The sequence below is a fragment of the Phocoena sinus genome, chromosome 16 (genome assembly GCF_008692025.1).
Source record: "Phocoena sinus isolate mPhoSin1 chromosome 16, mPhoSin1.pri, whole genome shotgun sequence".
In the NCBI taxonomy this organism is placed as follows: domain Eukaryota; kingdom Metazoa; phylum Chordata; class Mammalia; order Artiodactyla; family Phocoenidae; genus Phocoena; species Phocoena sinus.
Window position 1 is genome coordinate 37,393,320 of NC_045778.1, and position 24,723 is coordinate 37,418,042.

A 24,723-nucleotide genomic window follows, 5' to 3' on the forward strand; every position below is an offset into this window, starting at 1 on the left:
TATGCTAACCTTTTTCTTTTCTATCGAAGAACTGTATAAGATTGGAGACATTTCTAATTATTTTTTAGAAGTTGCCAGTGAAGCCACCTACTTTAAGTTTTTATTGTGGAATGGTTTTAATTATGAATCAGTTTCTTTGAAATTTTAGACCTACCTATTATGATTTTCTATTTTGATTGTTAGTTTTTCTAGGGATCTGTTCATTTCAAGTGTGTTGGCATAACTTATTGATATTCTCTCACTTTTTTTTTCAGCTTTTTTATTGAGGTATAATTGACATATAACATTATATTAGTTTCAGGTATACAACATAGCGGTTCGATATTTGTATATCTTGCAAAATGATCACCAGAATAAGTCTAGTTAACATCCTTTACCATACAAGTTAAAAAAATTTTTTTTCTTGTGATGAGGACTTTTAAAATCTACTCTCTTAGCAATTTTCAAATATGCAATAAAGTATTATTAACTATGGTCACCATGCTGTATGTTACATCCCCATGACTTATTTTATAACTGGAAGTTTGTACCTTTTGACCCCCTTCACTCATTTCATCCAGCCCCAACTCCTGCCTCTAGTAGCCACAAATCTGTTTTCTGTATCCATGAGCTTGGTTTTTATTTTGTTTTGTTTTGTTTCTTAGATTCCACATATGAGGTCATATAGTATTTGTCTTTCTCTGTCTGACTTGTTTCACTTAGCATAATGCCCTCAAGGTCCAACCATGTTGTTGCAAATGGCATGATTTCATTCTTTTTTTGCTCCTGAATAGCATTCCATTGTATACATATATACCACACCTTCTATATCCATTCATCCATCGATGGACACTTAGGTTGTTTTCATATCTTGGCTATTGTAAATAATGCTGCAGTGAACATGGGGGTACATATATCTTTTCAAATTAGTGTTTTCATTTTCTTTGGATAAACACCCAGAAGTGAAATTACTGGATCATATGGTAGTTCTATTTTTAATTTTTAAGGAAACTCCATACTGTTCTCTGTGATGGCTGCACCAATTTACATTCCCACCAACAGTGCATGTGGGTTCCCTTTTATCCACATCCTTGCCAACACTTGTTATTTCTTGTCTTTTTGATAACTGCCATTCTAACAGGTGTGAGTGTTATCTCACTGTGGTTTTGATTTGCATTTCCCTGATGATTAGTAATGTTGAGCATCTTTTCTTGTACCTGTTGGACATCTGTATCTTCTTTGGGAAAATGTCTATTCAAATCATCTGCCCATTTTTTAAATTAGCTTTCTTGTTTATCATTTGTTTGTATTTGTTGTTTGCTATTGAGTGGTATGAGTTCTTTATATATTTGGATATTAACCCATTATCGAATATATGATTTACAAATATTTTACCTCATCCAGTAGGTTGCCTTTTTCATTTTGTTGATGGTTTCCTTTGCTGTACAGAAGCTTTTTAGTTTGATATACTCACACTTATTTATTTTTTCTTTTGTCACCTTTGCTTATAGAGCCTGCCTTGTTTTTTTTTTTGTTTTTTTTTTTTTTTTGCGGCACACGGGCCTCTCACTGCTGTGGCCTCTCCCGTCGCGGAGCACAGGCTCCAGACGCGCAGGCTCAGCGGCCACAGCTCACGGGCCCAGCCGCTCCACAGCATGTGGGATCTTCCCAGACTGGGGCACGAACCCGTGTCCCCTGCATCGGCAGGCGGACTCTCAACCACTGCGCCACCAGGGAAGCCCTGCATTTTCTTTTTTTAAAGTCTCCAGATTCTATAATGAAACACCTTTTTTTCCATTCCTGCTTTTTGTTATTTGTGCCTTCTCTCATTTTTCTGGATCAGTCTTACTAGAACCAGTTTTGATCAAGCTATGTTGATTCCCCTTATCATATATTTGTTTTCTATGTCATTCATTTCTAGTCTAAACTTCCTTCTACTTTACTTTGGTTAATTTTGCTGTCCTTTAACTTCTTGAGATCAATGCTTATTTAGCTTACTAATTTTGTCCTTTCTTTCCTAATATATGTATTTAAGGCTATAGATTCTCCTCTAAATATTGCTTTATTCTCTCACAAAAGTTTTTAAATGTACTAATTTCATTATCAGTTCAAACTTATTTCGATTATGATTTTTCCTTTGTCCCATTATTTATTTAAAAGTACATTTCTTAAGTTTCAGATATATGTGGCTTTTCCAGTTACCATTCTGTTACTAATTTCTAGCATAATTGCCTTCGGTTTAGAAAACACACTGCTTATGATTTTAATTATTTTGAAATAAACTGAAATTTGCTTTTTGGCCCAGGGTCATTTTTGGTATAAGTGTCACGACAGCTTGACAAAAAGTATATTTGGCAGTCTTGGGTACAACGTTTTATATATGTTCTTTGGTCAACTGGGTACATCATGTTCTTCTATAGTCTCACTGATTTTTTTTTTTTTTTTTGGTTTATACAGCAGAAATTTATTTTATTAAAATTCTGAAGGGTAGAAGTCCAAGATCAAGGTGTTGGTAGGGTTGGTTTCTTCTGAGGCCTATAGATGGCTGTCTTCTTCCTATAGTCTCACTGATTTTTGTCCGCTTGTTTTATTAATTACTAAGAGAGGTTTAAACCCCTCACTATTATTTTGTAGTTGTCTCTCTCTTTATAGTTTTTTTATTTTATATATATGCTTCATTTATTTTGTATATATATTTTAATGCCCTGTTATTAGGTGCATGCAAATTTAGAGTGGTCATATATTTCCAGAGAACCGCTCTAGTAACGCTTTTTGCTAAAATTCTATTTTGTCTAAAAGTAATATACCATGCCAGCTTTCTTTTGCCTAGTGTTTGCATCCTTTTTTTACACCCTTTTATTTTAAGCCTTTTTGTATCCTTATGTTTTAAATTTGTTTCTTGATATTTTTCATCATTCACCTTGAGCATTTCATCCACTTATCACTTATTATAATTACTGATATCTTTGGGCTTCAGTCTACTCTTTTTATATGCTTTTTATTTGCACCACATTCTGTTTCTTTTTCTGTCCTGTCTTGCCTATATTTTACCTTCTCTTAATTTGGAACTTATACACTTTTCCTGTTCTTTTAGTAGTTACAACAGAAATTATAAGAAGCATTTTAAAGTTATCAAAATCTAATATTAATTGAAAAATTTACCCTTCTCTTGAATAGTCCAAGAACCTCAGAACATTTTAAATCTATTTATATCTCTCCCAACCAGTATGTTAGTGTCGTAATGTATTTTTTTAAATTAATTAATTAATTTATTTTGGCTGCATTGGGTCTTTGTTGCTGCACATGGGCTTTCTCTAGCTGCGGCGAGCGGGGGCTACTCTTCGTTGTGGTGCGCGGGCTTCTCATCACAGTGGCTTCTTTGTTGCGGAGCACGGGCTCTAGGCACACAGGCTTCAGTAGTTGTGGCATGTGGACTCAGTAGTTGTGGCTCACGGGCTCTAGAGCGCACGCTCAGTAGTTGTGGTGCACAGGATTCATTGCTCTGCGGTATGCAGGATCTTCCCAGACCAGGGCTCGAACCTGTGTCCCCCGCACTGGCAGGCAGATTCCCAACAACTGTGCCACCAGGGAAGTCCCTGTATTTTAATTCAATATGTGTATTTTAAACCCAACAAAACATTTAACCCATTCTCTCCTCTTAATTCCATCTTTAACTCATCTGGGATAATTTTCTGGCATTTTAACTTTTAGAATTTCCTTTAGGGTACTCTGCTGGAAGCAAACTCAGTTTTGTTGTGTCTGAAAATGTCTATGTCACTTTCATTCTTGCAAGATTTAGAAATCAAAATCTGGGCACTAGGGATGCTCATTTTTACTAAGTTAGTCACTGTTTCTAGGTCATTTACGTTGACAAGGCATCTGTCTTTCTATCTATCTATCTAGCAGCTAAATACTTCCTGGGTTCATATTGTTATTTTCAATTGAGAACTATAGGTTTTTACTTAACTTCTGTATTACACCTATATCTTTTTTCTTCTACATCTAGAGTCCTCATTCACAATGACACAGAGGATAACTGAATTCAAACATCACATAATTACTCATTTGCTTTACCCAGTATTACAATAGGCTAAAAATAATAATCCAATACTACTTTACCAGTTATTACCAAAATCACTTAAACAATTTTTGCCTATAGTATACCCATTCTTCCCCCATTTTAAGTGACTATATCTACCTTGTTAGGTCATATAGTCATTTGCATACTGTAGTTTCTCTCTTGTAACATTTTTATATTTCAAAACATTAAAAAGGTTTTCCAGCTCTGTTCCCCTCACTCACTTTTATATGGACTTTCTCTTTTCTTCATCCCTATTATCCCTGTTCTGCTCAATTTTGATTCTACAGTTTCTCCTCAGTGTAGTACTCTGTCCTGGAAAAGAGTCTTGGCTGGTCTGCTTTTAGAGTAGATAAGAACTAGACTGCTCCAACCGCTTTAGGTCTTACCAAGTGCTGCTTGCACTACTCACTTTTGAAGTGGACAGTAGTGATACTCATCCAGTTTCAATTGCTGTTAACCCACCGCACTTTCCAGTAAATATCTGTTGGCTATTTTGGCTGTTTGGGGGTCCATCTGTTTGTAAATAAAACAGGTCTTTCACCACAGACTTTGAAAAGCACTGAGGAAAGAATCAGAGGAGGGAGAGATGAGTGTTAGGAGGCTTCATGAAAGAAGAACCATGGCTCTTAGGCTGGGCCATGAAGGGCACTCAAAGTGGGAATGAATGTTGACATTCCCCAGGGCTCTGCCCTTGGCCTCCATCTCACTTCCTTTAGGGAGCTCATCCATTCCCATGCCTTCAAACATCACCTTCAAGGCAAACACTCTCTAAGATCTTCAGCTCAGGAATTCTTTTAACATTAGACTTGCAGAGACACTTGGAGGTCCCACAGACATAACAAATTCAGCATAGCCCAACCAAGAATATGACTTTCCCCCTAAACTTTGTCACTGCATCTCACAAGTTATATGTTGTGTTTTCATTTATTTCAAAGTATCTTCTAATTTCTCTTTTTTTCTTTGACCCATAAGTTATTTAGAAGTACACTGTTAAATTTCTAGATACTTCGGAATTTTTGAAATATTTTTATATTATTGATTTCTACTTAATTCCATAAGCATACGCACATAGTTCCTTTCCTTTGAGTTATATTGAGACTTTTTGAACCCCCAATATAATTTCTCTTGGTGAATGTTTCACGTGCACTTGAAAGAGTGTATATTCTGCTGTAGTTTGGTGAAGTACTCTCTACAAATGTCAATTAGATCAAGCAGGTTGATAGTGTTATACAAATCTTTTATATCCTTACTGACTTTCTTTCTACTTATTCTATTAACTATTAAGAGGTGAAATCTCTAACTATAATTGCAGATTTTTCTATCTTTCCAGTTTTATCAGTTCTATCAGTTTTTGCCTCATATATTTTGAAGCTCTGGATTTGGAATGCTACCTTTAGCATACAATATACATTAAATATTCACAAGTATATATGAGTCTGTGGAGTCTACTTCTTGACTATTTTGTTCCATTGAACCATTTATGTATCCCTGTACCAGTTTCACATTGTTTTAATTACTGTGACTTTAGACAATACTTTGATTATTGCTAAGGCAAACCCTCTTCCTTCCTCACAATTAATTTTTCTTTTCAAAAATATCATCGTTCTTTTCATGCATTTACTATTCATTCAGAATATGAACTGGTCAAGTTCTTGGTAAGTTTAATCTTAAGTATTTTATACATTTTATGAAATATATATGGTACATATCCCTATTGCTCAGAGATATTTTTCCTATTAAAAAGATATATAAAAGGGGTTGGCCAACTTTCTCTTCGAAGGGCCAGATAATAAATATTTTAGGCATTATGGGCCATGTGATCTCTGCCACTTTGCCATTGCCATTGTAGCACAAAAGCACCTACAGACAATATATAAAGAAATGGCCATAGAACTCTATTTATAAAAACAGGCAATAGGTCAGATTTGGCCTGTGGGCCATAGTTTGCTGACCACTGATATAAAGATTTTTGGTGCATAGATATCTTTTATCCATACTTCATAATAAATCTTCTAATACTATACTTTAGTTGAGTCTACTATTTCTATGTGGGCAAAATATCCAAACTAAAGATTACTGTGGGGCTTCCCTGGTGGCGCAGTGGTTGAGAGTCCACCTGCCGATGCAGGGGACACAGGTTCATGCCCCGGTCCAGGAAGATCCCACATGCGGCGGAGCGGCTGGGCCCGTGAGCCATGGCCGCCGAGCCTGTGCATCCGGAGCCTGTGCTCCACAACGGGAGAGGCCAAAACAGTGAGAGGCCTGCGTACCGCAAAAAAAAAAAAAAAAATTCAAGATACAGATTAATATTAGAAACTTTCCCAATATAATGCATAGACTATTCTGATCTCCATTGAATTACATCATACAGAGACATGTATCACTTGCTTTATAGTTTATAATCAAGAATAATTGGTCACTGAAATCTCTTGACAAAAATGTCACTGTAATTGTGTGAGGCAAAGTCCTATAATAAGATGAATATAATAATGGCCATATCTTTTCAAAAACAGAATATGGACATTTTCATTTTCACAACTATGAATTTGGTTTTCCAAAATCTGGTTCCCAAAGCCAACTTCTAAATGTTACAGTGGAGGTGGGGCAGTTATTGAAATAAATGATTTAATGAAACTCTGAAGAAAAAAATAATTATCATAGATTTTAGTTTGAAAAATATATCTGCTGTAAGAGATACTCAGAAGTACGTAATACAGATTATATAAAAGTTTATTGGTTAGCTAAAGGGCAGAGAGTAAGAGGCAAGTAGAATGTAATATTTGCTTTTAACAAAGCAGACTGAGTAATATGTTAAGTGTTCGGGTGGGATAGGAAAGAACTCAAGACGGGCAAAAATTTCCTCTTGGATTTTCTATATAAACATCTGTTTTAGTTTTGGACCGTTCACCAAAGTGCTCATGTGATGGAGAGGAGGAACTCTGCCCACCCATGAAAATGCTTCCCAGACCAACAGGTCCTTGTCCAGCTGCTCTAGAAAGGCAGCTTGTCCTCCGAGGTCCCTGGGGCCCCAGAGGAGTGTAGAAGTATAGGAAAATGGAAGCCAATTTGCATAGACAGTTAACCCATCCTAATTGGACTCTTCAGTGACCTAAGTTTTTCAAACACCACCTACAAGTACAGACTCTAGCTAAAAAACATGGATACGTATCTGTCTTGAAGATGCCTGTAAGAGGTCATGATATATGATCTTGCGATCTTGTGATCCGCAGAATCCTCAGCTCCCTTCAGCTGTCTTTCCAAATAAAATCTTAAATAATACAGTTTAAGTCCTTTATTGGGTTCTGTACCCCCTTCAACCAAATAGGCTGCAGTTGTTTTATGTAACTTTCATTTCATTGGAATATGTGGGAGGGTACTTGATATTACCTAAGTAAGATCAGTGGGTAAACACCGTCCACCCCAAACCAAATGATGCTGCCTTCAGGGAGTTGTCAGAAAGAAAGTCAAATGATACACCAAGACAGCACATTTGCATAAGCAAAGCCCTTCAGCACAGCTCGAACATGTTCTTTTTGAGGAGGCTCCAAGACACTTGGTAATTTCAAGCGTGAAGCAACAGAAGTCTTTCTTACTTTAAAGTCAGAAGCTTCTGAAGAACTTCAAGCACAATTTTATAACAAAGGATATACTGCTCCTAAAAACATATATATATGAAAAACAATGGAATGTTAATTGAATATCAATATCCACTTTCAGAAAACACATTTGTACTTTTCAACCACAAAGAAAAGTGCTTAAAAAGCAAACATTTAACCAAGAACTTCTTTATGTAAATACATTTTTAAAAATATCAGGAAGATAAATGTTAATAATATAGTTCTTGGTCTAGAACTAGTTAACTGAAGCTTAACTGAACAGAAGGGAAACTGACTCGATCTCAATCTCTTTATATCTTCACTGGATAAATCAAATTTAAACTTTTTTTTAACCGTAGCCTAGTTCAAGTGAAACACTTCATATCATTGAACATTGCCTTAAAAAACCCTAAAAAAGATTTAGGGGTACCTGTTTATTTTCATTATCCATATTCTCTTGATCCCCCAATGATTAATGTAACTAATCTGTGACATAAATGATTGCCTTTTTATGACATGTCAGTGACTTTGATATTTTAGTTGCAAATAAATATCCCAAAATTGCCATCCAGAAATTTATGGAAAATAACTTTAGAGATGTTACTTAAAATGGCATTATGGACTAAGCATGTGTGTGGGCATTAGCGGACTTCAGTTTCAGTCTTGGCTCCTCTACTTGCTGTCTGAATGACATTATGGAACAAACTTCATTGCTCTGAACTTGAAGTATTTCATCAGTAATATCAGAGCATAACTAATGTCTACCTCAAACGGTGAGAATTCAATGAAACTGTGTAGACAAAAGAGCTTTACAAATTGTAATGTGCTATACAATGTTCATCTTTATATTCATTATTGTTCTTATTAGAATTTATGTGGTGAGACTTACCTTGTTTGGATCATTCCATAACGTTGTTCTCTCATTTGGCCCACTATATTCATGATGTTGAACTGTAACAGGATGACAGTAATTTTGTATTATCCACAGAGGGGGAAAACACAAAACCCACAGATGCCAAAGGAGTACGCCATACTTCTTTCCAGTAAAAGATATCTCAAGATTTAACCAGAAAGTTCTCATTTTCAGTCATAAGAAAATGTACTATGTTTAACCTTGTCTAATGGATAAGGAAGACTTGTTTAAATGGGTTTCCAGGAAAAAGCAGGAAGCAATCATTTATAATAAGAAATGTTCTCCAAAAGAAATAACAACAAATTTGCCCCTGTGTATACTTTTCTGTTCTCAGAAGGGAGAACTTAAAGCAGCACTGTGATTCTGCAAAAGTCTGAAGCATAGAAGACTTTTTCTGGCCACAACAGTAACACAGCTGTTTCTCATATAAAGAGCCCTCTCAACTCAAATGGAGACCCTGAGCAACAGTTGGCCCAACACCAGATTCTGCACCTGTGCACGGAGACCAGCACTACCCAGTGTGGTCACTAAGCTGGTGCAGGTCTGCAAGGGGATGTTGCTAGACCACAATGAGATGAGTCCAGAAACTGGTACTAAGTGTTTAGAAACTCTTACGGCAATCTGACAGTGGTGTAACACTGAGCAGCCTCATCAGTGGAACAAGATCTAGACCAGCTCAGGTGTTGCTGAACTTGCCTGAAAAGTCACATGTGGTGTAAGCTGAGGACGAGTCATGTGCAGCAAGACCACATGAAATTTAAGGTTTGTCAACTGTCAGCTATAATCCAAAAGTACATAAAATCAGAGAAAATGTAAACATTACTTTATTTCTATAATTTGTCATTTCTATAATAATTTTAAATGTTAATTAAGCCTTTAAAAATTTTTATACTGAAATAATTATAGATACATAATAAGTTGCAAAAAATGTACAGAGAGAGTCTGTGTATCCTTCACCTAGTTTCTTCCAATTACACCATCCTCTACAACTAGAGTATAATATCAAAACCAAAAAATTGACATTGGTACAATCTACAGAGCTTATTCAGATTTTGCCAGTTTAACACGCAATCTTGCGAGAGTGGGCATGTATGTGTATGTATAGTTCTATAAAATATTATCACATGTGAAAATTCATGCAACTGCAACCACGATCAAGGTGCATAACAGTTCCACCACAAGACTTCCTCCTGTTATCCATTAGAACTACCCACCCACCCCAACCCCCAACCCTTGGCAACCAGTAAACTGTTCTCCATCTCTATAGTTTTGTTATTTCAAGGGGATTACATAATGGAATCATGTAATATCTAACTTTTCGAGACTAACTTTTTTTTCATTTAGTCTAATTGCCTCATGATTCATCCAAATTGAGTGTATCAGTAGTTCATTCCTCTTTATTGCTAAATAGTATTCCACAGTATGGACAGGTACCAATTTTTTAACCATTAAACTTGTTGAAGAACATCTAGGTTGTTTCCCAGTTTTTGGCTATTATAAATAGATCTGCTATGAACATTTACATACAGGTTTATGTGTGAACATAAGTTTTCATTTCTATGGAATAAATACCCGAGTGTTATTCCTAAGGTTATACGGTAAGTTTAGTTTAGTTCTGCTTTTGTTTTTTTCAAAGAAAATTTAAAACTATTTTCCAGACTGGATATACCATTTTACATTCATTCCTATAAGCAACATATGAGTAATCTAGTTTTTTCAAACATTCACCAGCATTTGTTGTTGTCATTATTTTTTATATTAGCCTTTCTGATGGACGTCTAGTGATATTTTATTATGGTTTTTTCTTTAACATCTTTATTGGAGTATAATTGCTTTACAATGGTATGTTAGTTTCTCCTTTATAACAAAGTGAATCAGTTATACGTATACATATGTCCCCATATCTCTTCCCTCTTGCGTCTCCCTCCCTCCCACCCTCCCTATCCCACCCCTCTAGGCGGCTACAAAGCACCGAACTGATTTCCCTGTGCTATGTGGCTGCTTCCCACTAGTTATCTATTTTACGTTTGGTAGTATATATATGTCCATGCCACTCTCTCACTTTGTCACAGCTTACCCTTCCCCCTCCCCATATCCTCAAGTTCATTCTCTAGTAGGTCTGTGTCTTTATTCCCATCTTGCCCCTAGGTACTTCATGACAATTTTTTTTTTTAAGATTCCATATATATATGTGTTCGCATATGGTATTTGTTTTTCTCTTTCTGACTTACTTCACGCTGTACGACAGACTCTAGGTCCATCCACCTCACTACAAATAGTTTCGTTTCTTTTTTATGGCTGAGTAATATTGCACTGTATATATGTGTCACATCTTCTTTATCCATTCATCTGTCGATGGACACTTAGGTTGCTTCCATGTCCTGGCTATTGTAAATAGAGCTGCAATGAACATTGTGGTACATAACTCTTTGAATTATGGTTTTCTCAGGGTATATGCTCAGTAGTGGGATTGCTGGGTCATATGGTAGTTCTATTTTTAGTTTTTTAAGGAACCTACATACTGTTCTCCATAGCGGCTGTATCAATTTACATTCCCACCAACAGTGCAAGTGGGTTCCCTTTTCTCCACACCCTCTCCAGCATTTATCATTTGTAGATTTTTTGATGATGGCCATTCTGACCAGTGTGAGATGATATCTCATTGTAGTTTTGATTTGCATTTCTCTAATGATTAATGATGTTGAGCATTCTTTCATGTTTTTGTTGGCAATCTGTATATCTTCTTCGGAGAAATGTCTATTTAGATCTTCTGCCCATTTTTGGATTGGGTTGTTTGTTTTTTTGATATTGAGCTGCATGAACTGCTTGTAAAATTTGGAGATTAATCCTTTGTCACAAAAGACCCCGAATAGCCAAAGCAATCTTGAGAAAGAAAAAGGAGCTGGAGGAATCAGGCTCCCTGACTTCAGACTATACTACAGAGCTACAGTAATCAAGACAGTATGGTACTGGCACCAAAACAGAAATATAGGTCAGTGAAACAGGAGAGAAAGCCCAGAGATAAACCCACGCACATATGGTCACCTTACCTTTGATAAAGGAGGCAAGAATATACAGTGGAGAAAAGACAGCCTCTTCAGTAAGTGGTGCTGGGAAAACTGGACAGCTACATGTAAAAGGATGAAATTAGAACACTCCCTAACACTATACACAAAAATAAACTCAAAATGGATTAAAGACCTAAAGGTAAGGGCAGACACTATCAAACTCTTAGAGGAAAACATAGGCAGAACACTCTATGACATAAATCACAGCAAGATCCTTTTTGACCCACCTCCTAGAGAAATGGAAATAAAAACAAAAATTAAAAATGGGACCTAATGAAACTTCAAAGCTTTTGCACAGCAAAGGAAACCATAAACAAGACGAAAAGACAACCCTCAGAATGGGAGAAAATATTTGCAAATGAAGCAACTGACAAAGGATTAATCTACAAAATTTACAAGCAGCTCATGCAGCTGAATATCATGGTTTTAATTTCATTTCCCTAAAGGTTAATGAAGCTGAGCATCTTTTCATGTGCTTATTTATCATCAATACATCCTCATTGTTGAAATGTCATGTCTTTTACCCATTTTCTAACTGAATTACTTGCCTATTTATTTATTTATTTTACTATTGAGTTTTGAGGGTTCTTTATATACTCTAGATGTGAGACCTTTGTTGGATATGTGGATTGCAAACAGTTTCTCCAAGTCTATAGCTTGTCCTTTCATCCACTTCATAGCATCTTTCATAGAACAAATAATTTTAATTTGCTTTCCCCCTAATATTAGTGATGGCAAGAATGTCTGCTCTCACCATCTGTTTTCAACACACTTGAAGTTCTAGGTAGCGCAATAAGACCAGAAAAAAGAAATATGAGGCAAATGAATTGGAAAGGAAGAGGTAAGTGTGTCCCTACTTGCAGATGGAATGACTGTCTATGCAGAAACTCTCAAGGAATCTGGAAACAAAACAAAACAGGACAAAAAAACCTCTTAGAACTAATAAGTGAGTTCAACAAGATCATAGGATACAAGATCAACATGCAAAAATCAACTGCATTTAGGGACTTCCCTGGTGGCACAGTGGTTAAGACTCCATGCTCCCAATGCAGGGGGCCCAGGTTCAATTCCTGGTCAGGGAACTAGATCCCACATACATCCTGCAACTAAGAGTTCACATGCCACAACTAAGGAGCCCGCCTGCTGCAACTAAGGAGCCCACGTGCTGTAACTAAGACCCGGCACAACCAAATAAATAAATATTTTTTAAAAACACAAAAATCAACTTATTTGTACATATGTGTACACACAATGAACATGGTAGTAAAAACACAATACCATTTACAATAAAATAAATCCAACAAAACACGTACAGAAGCTATATGCTGAAAATGACAAAATGCTGATGAAAGAAATCAAAGAAGACCTAAATAAATTGAGAGGCATACCACATTCATATTGGAAGATCCAACATAGTAAAAATGTCAATTCATCCTATCAAAATCCCTCAAGCTTTTCTGTAAACACAGACAAGCTAATTTTAAAATTTATATGGAAAGGCACAGACCTATAATTGTTAAAACAATTTTGCAAGAGAAGGAATCACTCTCCCTGATATTAAGACTTCCTATATAGCTATAGGAATCCAAAGTGTGGTAATGGCGAAAGGATAGACACATAGATCAATGAAACAGAATATAGAACTAGAAATAGGCCCCATAAAAATATTCCCAATGATTTCTGACAGAGATGTAAAAACAATTCAGTGGAGGAAGAATAGCAAGTGAACCTTGACTTAAACCTTGCCCCTTATAAAAAAATTAACTCAAAATGGACTATGGACTTAAATGTAAAACATAAGACTACAGAACTTTAGAAAAGGACATAGGAAAAATTCTTTAGGACCTAAAAATTCTTTAGGCTAGGTGAGGAGTTTTTAAACTTGACACCAAAAGCATGATCCTTAAAAGGAAATATTGATAAAATGGAACTTCAATGAATTTAAAAACCATTGTTTCTTGAAAGTCTGTTAATTTGTAATTTAAGATTAGGCAAATTATGAAAATATATTTGTATTATTCATTTTTAACCTTAATTTACTGATGGCAAAAGCTGCTGCCCTGGATTGTCTTGACAAGAAAAGGCACAGCTTTTCTGAATATAGCTGTAGTGGTTAACCAAATGATAATAGTGTAAGTAACTACAAAGAAATGAAGACCAAAGGAGTTCATGTTAATTTTACCTAGCATTATGATTCCTCATACATTGAGTTTTATAGCCATTATTAATTGTGAATTGCTAAAACCACACTTGTATTAATTGCAAAGATGTACTTGCTAACAAAGCAAAGAAACCATTAAAATGTACTTGTCACTTACAGAACAAAAGCTCCAAGACAAAAGAATTATTTTAAAAATACTAAAATAAAAAGCTCATGTTCAACATTTCACATGTAACATTAATACTCTGCAGACTTACAAAATAGCACTTTGAATTGCTAAGACTAAAAACCCTTACACGATTGCCAGATAATGGTGACAGACTGTACTGAAGGTGCTGTATTGAAAATCTGAGCTGAAGGTATGGCAGAAAAAGATAGTTAAAGTACCATTTTCTAATGAAGCCACAGCTTGACGAATTCAGGGACTGGCTAGTGATGCGAAGTGGTACCAACTCACAAAACAAAAGTAGCAAAGTATTTACCATTGCAACTTACTGACTGCACAGCTATTGCTAACACAGTGATTCAGTATATGTGTGATTTGAAAATGATGTGATAAGAAGGAAGAATTCTTCCTTTTCTCAGTTTGATTACTGATAAACACAACTAACTAGTCTTAAATTGCATAAGAATGCAAAGTACTACACGGTCATCAAATGTAATTTGTAAGTTTTGTGTAGGATTATGTTCTGGTAGTAGAGCTGCAATGACAACAAAACAAGTCTGAGGTAGTTATACAGATTAAAGAATTTATCCCCAAAGATAAACCAACACACTGCTTCATCAAGAAAGTCTTGCTACCAAAAAAAAAAAAAAAAGAACTCTGCCAGATGAACTGGACAGTGTGTTTAGTGATGTGGTAAGAATTTTTGATTTCATAAAGGTTAATGTGTTAAATTTTGGATTACTCACTTCATTATGTGATAATATGGTAACTGATAATTAACAACTGTTATTGCATGTTGAAGACGGTTAGAGGGGAAAGTTCTATCGAGAATGTTTCAACTACAGAGCAATACCAGTGCTGGCAAGAGAAGAGCCAGTTTGCTCCCAATGTTTTAAGGATTTTTAAGCAGGCTTACTTAAAAATAAAAATGACTATAAAATAACAATAAAAAGAAAGAAATGGTTACATATTCTCAGATTTTCATATCCTTTAGAGTTATAATTGATAAACTAATCTTAAAATGTTAGCCACACAAAGCTGGTATACAGCTTGCAGCATGTAAGACTCCCTGTGTGATTTCCACAATGCACAAACTGATCTACATCCTGTTCACCAAGGCCAACCCACTGTCATGCTCTTGGATGTCACAGCAAGATATCAAACTGCTTTGAAAGTTTCTAAATGCTTACTCTCAATTTCAGAAAACTTATCTTGCTGCAAATAACACAGATTGTTGCTGGTCCAAGACCATACTTTAAGTAGCTCTGGTGGACAAAATTTCTGAAAAGAGTAGAGAGGGGCATAAATAAGAACATTTGACAGCTCAAGGCTCTATGAAAAGCCAATAAGGCAACAATGGATGCATTTCCTTTTTTTTTTTGAACCACTATTTTCCATCAAATCTAAGCATCCTTAATTGTAAAATACATCACTATTTTACATAATGCTAAGAAAAACACTGTCAATTAAGCTGACAGATGACTTATTATAAAACACATTTTGAGTTTAAAGAAGGTATAATGATGGGGGAAAAAAAAGTGCTCCTCAGAATCACAAAATACAATACTTATAGTTTTTATAGTTTCTATAAGGAATATAAAATAAGAACAAATATAAACAAATTAATTATGATGAAGAATATATAAAATAAAACTATGCTAATGCATTTTCTGTTAAAAGGATAAAAAAACATTAATTATAGGAACAGGTAACATCAGATTCATACTACTTAAATTTTCAGCATTTTGGGGACATTTGTCATTTTTTTTTTTTTTTTTTTTTTACCACCCAGTTTATATTCATTCTTTATTTTAAAAAACAAAACAAAACTCTCAGTTTGCTTTGGAAAACCATTCGTCTCTCATTCTCAGCTGTATGGCCTGGAGTAGTCCTGACAGACCTTAATGGACCAGCATCTCCCACAGTGATCAGTTTAGGGAAAGGGCTATAACTGAAGTGGAAACAGTGAAATGCTAGGAGATATTGGCTCAAGCTTCTGAGAAAAATAAACTCCCTCTGTCCTCCAGGGAGTTTCTGGGAGAGGACATTTTTCTACCCGCCGACGTAATACTACCTTAGAATGGAGAGTTGTAGAACCCATGCAGCCAATTTGCTATCACAAGGGAGAGTTTGTCACTCTTGGGGTATAACTACATAAAGCCTAAGAGAGCAGAGATTTAACATTTGTCCTGATAACAAGATAACTCTGCAAAATTTGCCTACCAGGACAAATGCCTCGTATCCCCTGTTGTCTTACGACCGAGGTGTGGATTTTCATATTCCTTGTGGACATGGTGAGAGCCGCTTTCCCCTGCCACCCTGCAGTGCCTGCTAACTAATGTCTTCCCCTCCTCACTTCTGCAGCACAGGAAAGCAGTTCAGTAAAAGTAGGCCTTTTGGGGCACAGATTTAAAGTCACATTCCCTAATTAATCAGTAATAAAGATCATAGTAGAATCACCATATGTCTAATTCTTGTGTTTCTCCCTTAGCTGGTTCCAAATTTGGGAGGAAAATAAAGAATTGTTAACAGTTGACTCAAACCCAACAATATTATTAGCCTTATTTTACATAGGAGAAAACTAGGTTTCAGAGAAGATGAGCAATTTGCAGAAAGTCACCAAAATCTAAAATGTGTGGCAAAACTGGCAGTCAAACCCAGGGACCTCTCATTAATTCTGAAGTCTACTTTTTTTCCCAATGTGCTCACATGCATGTATTTCTGTTCATTAAAAATAGGCACACATCATCAACATTCTCTAACAAGATTCTAAAAACTGTATGTGTGGGTGGAGGGAAAGAAAAGGAAGATGAACTCATGTTTACGATGCACCTACCACGCTCCAGACACTGTCCGAAGCCATTCATTTGCATTGCGTACTTTAATTCTCACAACCACCTCCAATAACCTGCAGCAGTTAAGTGAGAAGCAGGTATCCAAAGCTCACAGGCTCTCTATTTACTCGGCTGCTCTTGAAGGCCAAATATTAGTCTTCAGTTATTAGAAGGCTGTTAAAAGTATAGTGTTTACTAACAGCATCATTTTCTCTGCTTAATTCACACACTTACTGAAAAGTTCTTTTCAATGGCACAGAACACAACATCCACACATAGGAACACCCCTGTCCGGCCCACGTCAGCACTGCAGTGAACAATGATGGGTCCTGTAAGGTGGCTCTTCCTCACTTAACGAACATACTATATAAAACCTTCTGCTGAGGCAGGAGTGCCATGGTCTGGCCACTTGGTGAACTGCAAGCGTTTTACAAAGTGACTAGCTCCTGTCTGTGGGGGTGGGGTGGGGAGGGAGAGAGAGAGAAAGGGAAAGAGAGAGGGTGGGAGAGAGGGAGAGAGAGAAGGAGGGAGGGAGGGAGAGGAAGGCGGAGAGAGAGGAGAGATTTATCAACGTCTTATAGTAGAGATCTTCTTTTAATTTCTAATATGCCAGAAATAGTAATACTAATTGCTATATGGTAACAGGATAATAAAAATAAAAATACTAACAGGTGACCGGAATTTAGCCCTTACTCTGTGCCAGGTACTGTGCTAAGGACTCCACACGCATGATCTCATTTAATCCTCACATCAACCCTGGGGAGGCAAGCACTGTGATATCCTCAGCCTACAGATGAAAAGTAAGCATTTGATTGACTGATAGATGTATGCTAGGTCAGAAGGCTCATATGTTTAGAGCTGGGACAATAGTGTAGTCCTCCCAAATCTAACTCTACCATCTTTCTTCTGCACCATGAGAATGTAGAAGAGTCCAAACAAACCAAGAATCCCAAACACTTAGGATGAAAGATGAGCTAACATGTTAGGAATAAGATAGAAAAGCAATCTATCTCGGCTTAAATATTATGATACTAAATTTAATTAAAACAATAAGTGCTGTCAAGCTGCTTGACCGGGATTTGGTGGGGGGCAACCTCCTCCGGTGATGAGAATTGGGCAGTTAATGACCATGTGAGTAGACTCTGGTCCCCACTCTTGTGCTGAACCCCCTGAAAGTGGAGCCATGGAACTCTCCTCAGGGTTGACAGATAAAGCACTTTGAGTTTACTGATCATCCCTTCCAGAGGGTTCACCCTTTCCCCAATGTGGAGCCCTCATTTTACTTCACTGGGCACCCTCGTAAAAAAACTCAGGAAGGGTTTCTCACTGCTCCTCTGCTTCTCCCTAATGTACCACTTTTTTCTGCGTTCCAAATAGAGATACAATTTTCCTAAATTCCAAACAGAAAACCTCAATTTTGAATCATTGGCACATGAAATTGGATGAGGAAAACGACACTTGAAAACCTTGTGAAGGCACCAAATTGAGGATAGCTCTCACTCCATCACATATCTTAGGGATTAAATCTTTCATGCACTGTTGACCACTGAGAACCTGCACGAAGGTGGGCCTATTCTCCAAACATCAACCCCATGGTCTTGAGGCTTGTGGGCCTCAGCCCAAAGGCCACCATCCTAGACGCCCTTGTCAAGGGTGCACAGGTGGAACCGAGCATTTGAATCCTTGCAGACAGATCATCCCTCTGGGCCTCTCACCTGGCCTGTATTCTCCAAGCATGCTGTCCTTCTCCTGCCATAGCAAGTATCACATATTATTTGGAACTGGTGTTTTCCTCTCCCACTAGCCTGTAAGCACTCTAAGAGTTGAGGCTGTTTCTGTTTTCTGTCTCCAGCATCTGGCACAATACTTGGTTAATAGGAGGGAATCAACAAGTCTTAGGAGAGTGAAGGATCAGGCAAATCCTCAGGTGTACAGAACAAGCACAGAGCCTAGCACACAGCCAGCAAGCTCTCCGTCAATGTCAGCCATTATTACTATTCTTGGCCTCCTTTGTCACCACTCTATGCTCCGATCCTCATGCTCTTCAATTCTATCTTTTCCCCTCCCTCCCCGCTTCTCTAGCTCTTCAACATCTCCCTTTGCACTCAGGCCCCCATCCCACAGTAAACTCGTGGAAACCATCATCACTTCCCTAAATGCTTCTTCCACTTCCTGGCCTTGCCTCCCATGGGCACAGCACTCCGCAGCCCTCTCTAATCAAGGCCACCTATTTTCCTGTGTACTCCAGGTACCACAGAGCCTAGAGATTAGGTTGCATACCGCTTGCTGCCCAATGCTATTTCCAATTCATTATTCCTTCTCTTTGTACAAAAACCTCTCTTCCTTTTGAGTTTCATACCTCTTAGCTTCACCTTCTCATCGCTATCACCCTACCACAGACTCTGACCAGGCAAATTTGGGAGCTCAACAACCAAACAGACACTCTAACCTCACATTTTTATTTCTCTCTTGCAGAGGAGACCATTTCTTTCTTCTAGTCCTCACAATGTGATCACTCCTTGGACTCACCATCACCTATAATGTCCAATACCAAAAATCTTCCAGTTCTTAGATTCCAACATCATTTTCTGAGCAGAAGCTGTTACGCTACCACCTCATTTGTGCTTCACTTCAACTCCAACAATGTAACTGAACGGAGCTCTCCTGTCCTTGTTGTCCTCCATTTCCTCCTAGCCCGATTCCATCCATCTCCCTAAATTTAGACTTCATGGCTGATTACCTAAATCATTCTCTTACCAAACTGTCAACTCCTTTCATCCTTTGAATCCTGCCACATATACTAAGCAACATCCCTCCCTGGGTAAGTCTCATAACCTGTGTTCAGGAATCCCATGGTTAGGAAAAAAATTAATCACATAGTTGCATATTTTATTGTTATTGCAAATTCTGGGTTCCAACCTCGGCACCTCCAGCAACCCTTTTCCTGATCACTGCCTGTGCTCCAATCAACTTCTTTGATGATGACTCCAAATCTCATCACTCTTTTCAAGTTTCTGGTTTAACTCCCATCCCCTTCACTCCTATAGGACACATGTATCACCTACCTGCTAATCAAATCCACTTAGAGCAATGTAACATCGCTTTCTCCTATAAATCATTCCTTTTCTATTTTCTGAGTCTGTTAGAGCAAGAAATGAATTATTCTATGAATTATTCTAGACCAATACTTCCCAACAGAACTTTCTACAATGATGCAGACGCTCTATATCTTTGCTGCCCATATGGTAGCCACTAGTAACATGTGATTAAATACTAGAAGTGTGGATACTATAAATGAGAAACTGAATTTGTTATTTTATGTGAGTTTAAATAATTTAACTATAAAATAGCCAAATGTGGCTATCGCATTTGACAGCGTAATTTTTGAACGCTCCTTATAAGTCATAAGTCACATAAAGTCTGCCAATTTTATCTGAAAAACACCAGAGTCTTTGCTTTCTATCTAATTGTTAACTGCCCTAGTTGATCATGGACGCTTCTTACTAAAATTGTTCAATGTCTCCCAATTATCTTCATAATGAAGTTCATGTTCCTTAGCTGAAATCCAAGACATTTCATGTTCTGGCTTTCTCTACTTATTTTCTATAGCCTCATCCCACCTCTCACTACTCCCTGGCATTGAACTTTTACATTCCAGAAACACTTAACTACTTGTATCTCTCTATACATATCCCATGCTATTTTATACCTTGATCATCTACTTCCTCTTTCCATCTTTCTCATTTGGGTTATTCTCAATCCAGATGTCACCTCCTCTAGCAAATCTTCCCCCCAAGCCCAAGGAGAGCTAAGTACTTCCCTTCTGAGCTCCCAAAGCATCCCATACAAATCTCAATATTACCACATTCATTGAGCACAGTAACTGGAGGTACCAGTAAGCGCACTGAACTCTTTGCTACTCAGTAAGGAGCAACAGTGCCTGGCACAGTGATTATCAGGATATCGTAAGGACTCCATACACATCTGTCACTCCCACCAGAAGAGCCGAAGTACATCCCAGGATTAGGCAGTTTCCAACACTCACTCTCAACCGCCCCAACTCACCTCTTCAATTATTTTGTCTCTCCAGTCAGAGTTTGGTTAGGCGGAAGTAGAGGTGGTGTTGTCTTAGTTTCTGGTACCAGGGAGAAGTAAAAACAAGTTACTTTAAAAAGTATCCCCAGCTATGTCCCATCTTACCCCTAACTTCCCATCCTGACACGTGTGCTTATATAATGAAATATATATCTAACACTGATTTTTTTTTAACTTACGGACTTCTTGACAACTTGAAATATTCGAATGATGAAATATTGAAGTATCTGGTAGTTCTCCAGGAAGATATGACAATTTTTCAGTTCCAAAGGTTTCTTCATAGAAACAGGCCAGTAATGGTGGCATTTGATAACTCCACCTTCTACCTCTCTGGTTATCATGACAATAACATTAGAGTTATTTTCCAAAACTATTTGCCAAAAGTCATTTGCGGTAGTTGGCAGTGGTCCTTGGGTAGCAATATAATAATACTTCTCCAGAATTGACTATTTTAATATAACTAGCGTTGATGTAGTCCTTGTTTTCTCCAAGAGGAACACATGTTGAATCATCTATTACAAACACAGAAACATAGGGTAGACAAAGGAAAAGCAGGAGATGCAATACACCCAGATTTCATGAAACCCTTTCACACAGGTAAATCCATTTATCTCTGACCAACAGAGAAGGTGGCATAGGAATTTCTTTTCAAAGGGTTATTTCAGTCCATGAATTTAAATTTTTCCCTCCCCAAAATCTACTGGCATGACCTAAGAAATATACAATTAGGTTAAGGTAGCTTTTTAAAAAATCAGTTTCTGAACAGAGAAGGATGCCATCGGTATCCAGACATTTTGAGAGATTTCTGTTACATGTGGCACAGGTAGGAATAGGCCAAGGGAGGTACCTCCTAGCCTGTGACTGAACACAGCAAAGGAGGAGGCCTCTGAGGGAGCAAGTGAATGAATGACATTCTCCTACAAATCCGGAAAACCTGCAAGCCCAGAGCAGCAGAGCCAGGAGGGAGAAAAAAAAAAAAAAAAGATTGGGGTACTTGGGCAGATACAAATCCCAGGATTACTGTAATTCTACCAATGCCCCCCACACAAGGCAGCCATATTTTATGTCCATTCCCAGCCTTCATGTGGTGAAGTGGCATGCTAATCAAAGGTATTGTGGCAAAAGGATGCTACAAAGGGGATTTGCTCCAAGTAACATGGGACTCGCCCAACATGGACTATTATAACAAATATGAGAGGGGAAAATCCAACTAATTGGCTCACTAATAAACTCCACTGGCCCAGGAACTCTCTTCACTTTACACAGACATCTGGAGCTCTGGTTCCACCACTGCTCCCACAGACAGACAGAATAAAAGGAGGGTCCTTCCCTGCCATGCAGTGGTCTCACCAATAGTTCCTCTCCATTACTCAAGGTCACGTGACCTACTTGTCTTCCAAAAACACTATGACCAAGATCACTGAAGAGGGCTTACACAATTTCTGACAGAACTTTTCTCAAATTCCAAAATAGCAGACATAAATCTCTCCTTGTAAATATGAATAAATAGAAAAAACAATCACTAGATAAAGATATCTAGTACTTCACAAAAGTATATCATGCTGAGAAATCACAGCAAATGTTTTCCTTTCCATAAGAGAGAAGAATACTTTAAAAACTCCTGTTTGTATTTTAAATAAAATTTGAGCAAACATTATTTTATTATTTAAAAGAATGATGTATATCTGTTTATTGACATAAATTTGTTATATTATTAAATTATAAAGGAGGTGAAAGAACATTAAAGTGAGATCTTTCATCATATATATGTATGTATACATATATATCATATATAAACATATGATTAAAAAACGTGGCAAGTATTCATCAAAATGCTAGCAGTGACTATTATCTAAATTTTTATAGTGAATACATACGTACCATTTTGCAGAAGAAAATAAATTTTTATTTTCAAAAGGGAGATTTAACATGTAAAAATGAAACAATCTAAAGTAATAAAAGCTTGCTTTCAAATAAAAACCACAATTACTCAATTAAAATCCCGAAAATGAGAAGCGAACAGAAAAACAAATTAGTGATTTAGAAAACCAGCTTAAGGAATTTTCCCAGAACTCAAAAAAAAAAAAAAAGTGAAAAAAATGACAATAATTATTAAAATACTAAAGGATGCAGAGCATATAAAAGGAAGGAGTTTCAGAAACAAACTATGGAACACAAGCATACCTCAGAGATATGGTGGGTTTGGTTCCGGACCACCACGATAAAGGTACTATCGCAATAAGCAAGTCACATGAATTGTTTTGTTCCCCAGTGCATATAAAAGTTATGCTTCCACTATACTGTAGTCTACTAAATGTGCAATAACATTATGTCTATAAAACAATATACGTATTTTAATTAAAAAATACTTTACTGCTAAAAAATGCTAACCATTATCTGAGCCTGCAGCAGGTTGTAATCTTTTTGCAACAGTAACATCAAAGGTCACTGATCATATCACTATAACAAACATAATCATAATGAAAAAGTTTGACCTATTGCGAAAATTACCAAAATGTGACACAGAGACATGAAGTGAGGCAATGCTGTTGGGAAAATGTACTCAACACAGGGTTGCCACAAACTTTCAATTTGTAAAAAACACAGTATCTGCAAAGTACAATAAAGTGTAGGGCTATAAAACCAGGTATGCCTGTACTTAGCAAGAAAGAAATAACTCAAGTAGTCATAGGAGAAAAGTTCCCCTCAAAAAGGAGACAGTAAGAGATGATCACGAGCCCACTGCCACAAATAATTTGCCTCCAAGTGAGTTCCTTGATCAGAAGCAAGGCTGTGTGGACTACCATGATGGTGGATAAGGCATCCTGCAGGTCCAGATGGTAGATCTGCTAGAAGCTTGTTGCGAGGAAGGCAAATCCATATCTAGTGTCTATTTTAGTATGAAAAAAAGCACCGTTCTTTCTATGACAGAAGCAGTCCAATGTAATCAACCTGCCATCAAGTAGCTAGCTGGCTGATCACCCTGGGAAATGGTGCCATATTGGGGCCTCAGTGTTGGTCTCTGCTGCTGGCAGATTGGGCACTCAGCAGTGACCATAGCAAGGTCAGCCTTGGTGAGTGGAATTCCATGTTGATGAGGAGCCCATGCACAGCTTCTATTCCTGCCAGCATGTCTACTTTGTTCATAAATCCACTGGGTAATGACAGGAGTGACTAGGAAAGAGGCTGACCAGTATCTACAGAATAGGTCATCCTATCCACCTGATTATTAAAACCTCTTCTTAAATCACCCTTTGATGAGCATTCACAAAGGACACAAATATATTCATGTTTTTGGCCCTTTCAGAGAGATCTATACACATTTCTCTCTCCCAGATTTCCTTGTGACCAATTTTCCAGTTATGTTTCTTCCAAGTCCTTTTGACCATCCAGCTAAACAATTGGCTACAGGCCATGAATTAGTAAAGATTTGTACCTCTGGCCATTTCTGCTTCCAAGCAAAATGAACAACCAAGCGCACTGCTCAGAGTTCTACCAATGGGGAAGACTTCCCTTCACTACTGTCCTTCAGGCATGTCCCCAAAACAGCACTGTAGTGCAGCTGCTGTCCACTTCCAGGTGGTGCCTGCATATGGTGCAGAACCATCTGTAAACCAGGTCCCAGTTTTCTCTTCCTCAGTCAATTGATCATAGGGAACTCATCATGAAGCCACAGGTACAGGCTGAGAAAGAGGAGGTAATGGGGACCATGGGCATTTTAGCCACTTCATATAACTTATTTGTGCCTTCAGAGCCTGCTCGAGCCCGACCTTGTATACACCACTTCCATTTGATAATGGAATGCTGCTGTGCACGCCCAACTTCCAGGC

The 24,723-nt window shown here is 37.4% G+C and overlaps 1 protein-coding gene across 1 annotated transcript; it reads right to left on the reverse strand.

The window, feature by feature from the left end:
* Positions 1-7,649: 7,649 nt before the first annotated feature.
* PTPN20 (protein tyrosine phosphatase non-receptor type 20) lies at positions 7,650-24,339 on the reverse strand. The gene is given in 5 exon segments (XM_032607582.1): positions 7,650-7,712; positions 8,542-8,607; positions 21,073-21,325; positions 21,327-21,405; positions 24,330-24,339. Coding segments are annotated over 5 exon segments (471 nt in total).
* Positions 24,340-24,723: the final 384 nt, after the last annotated feature.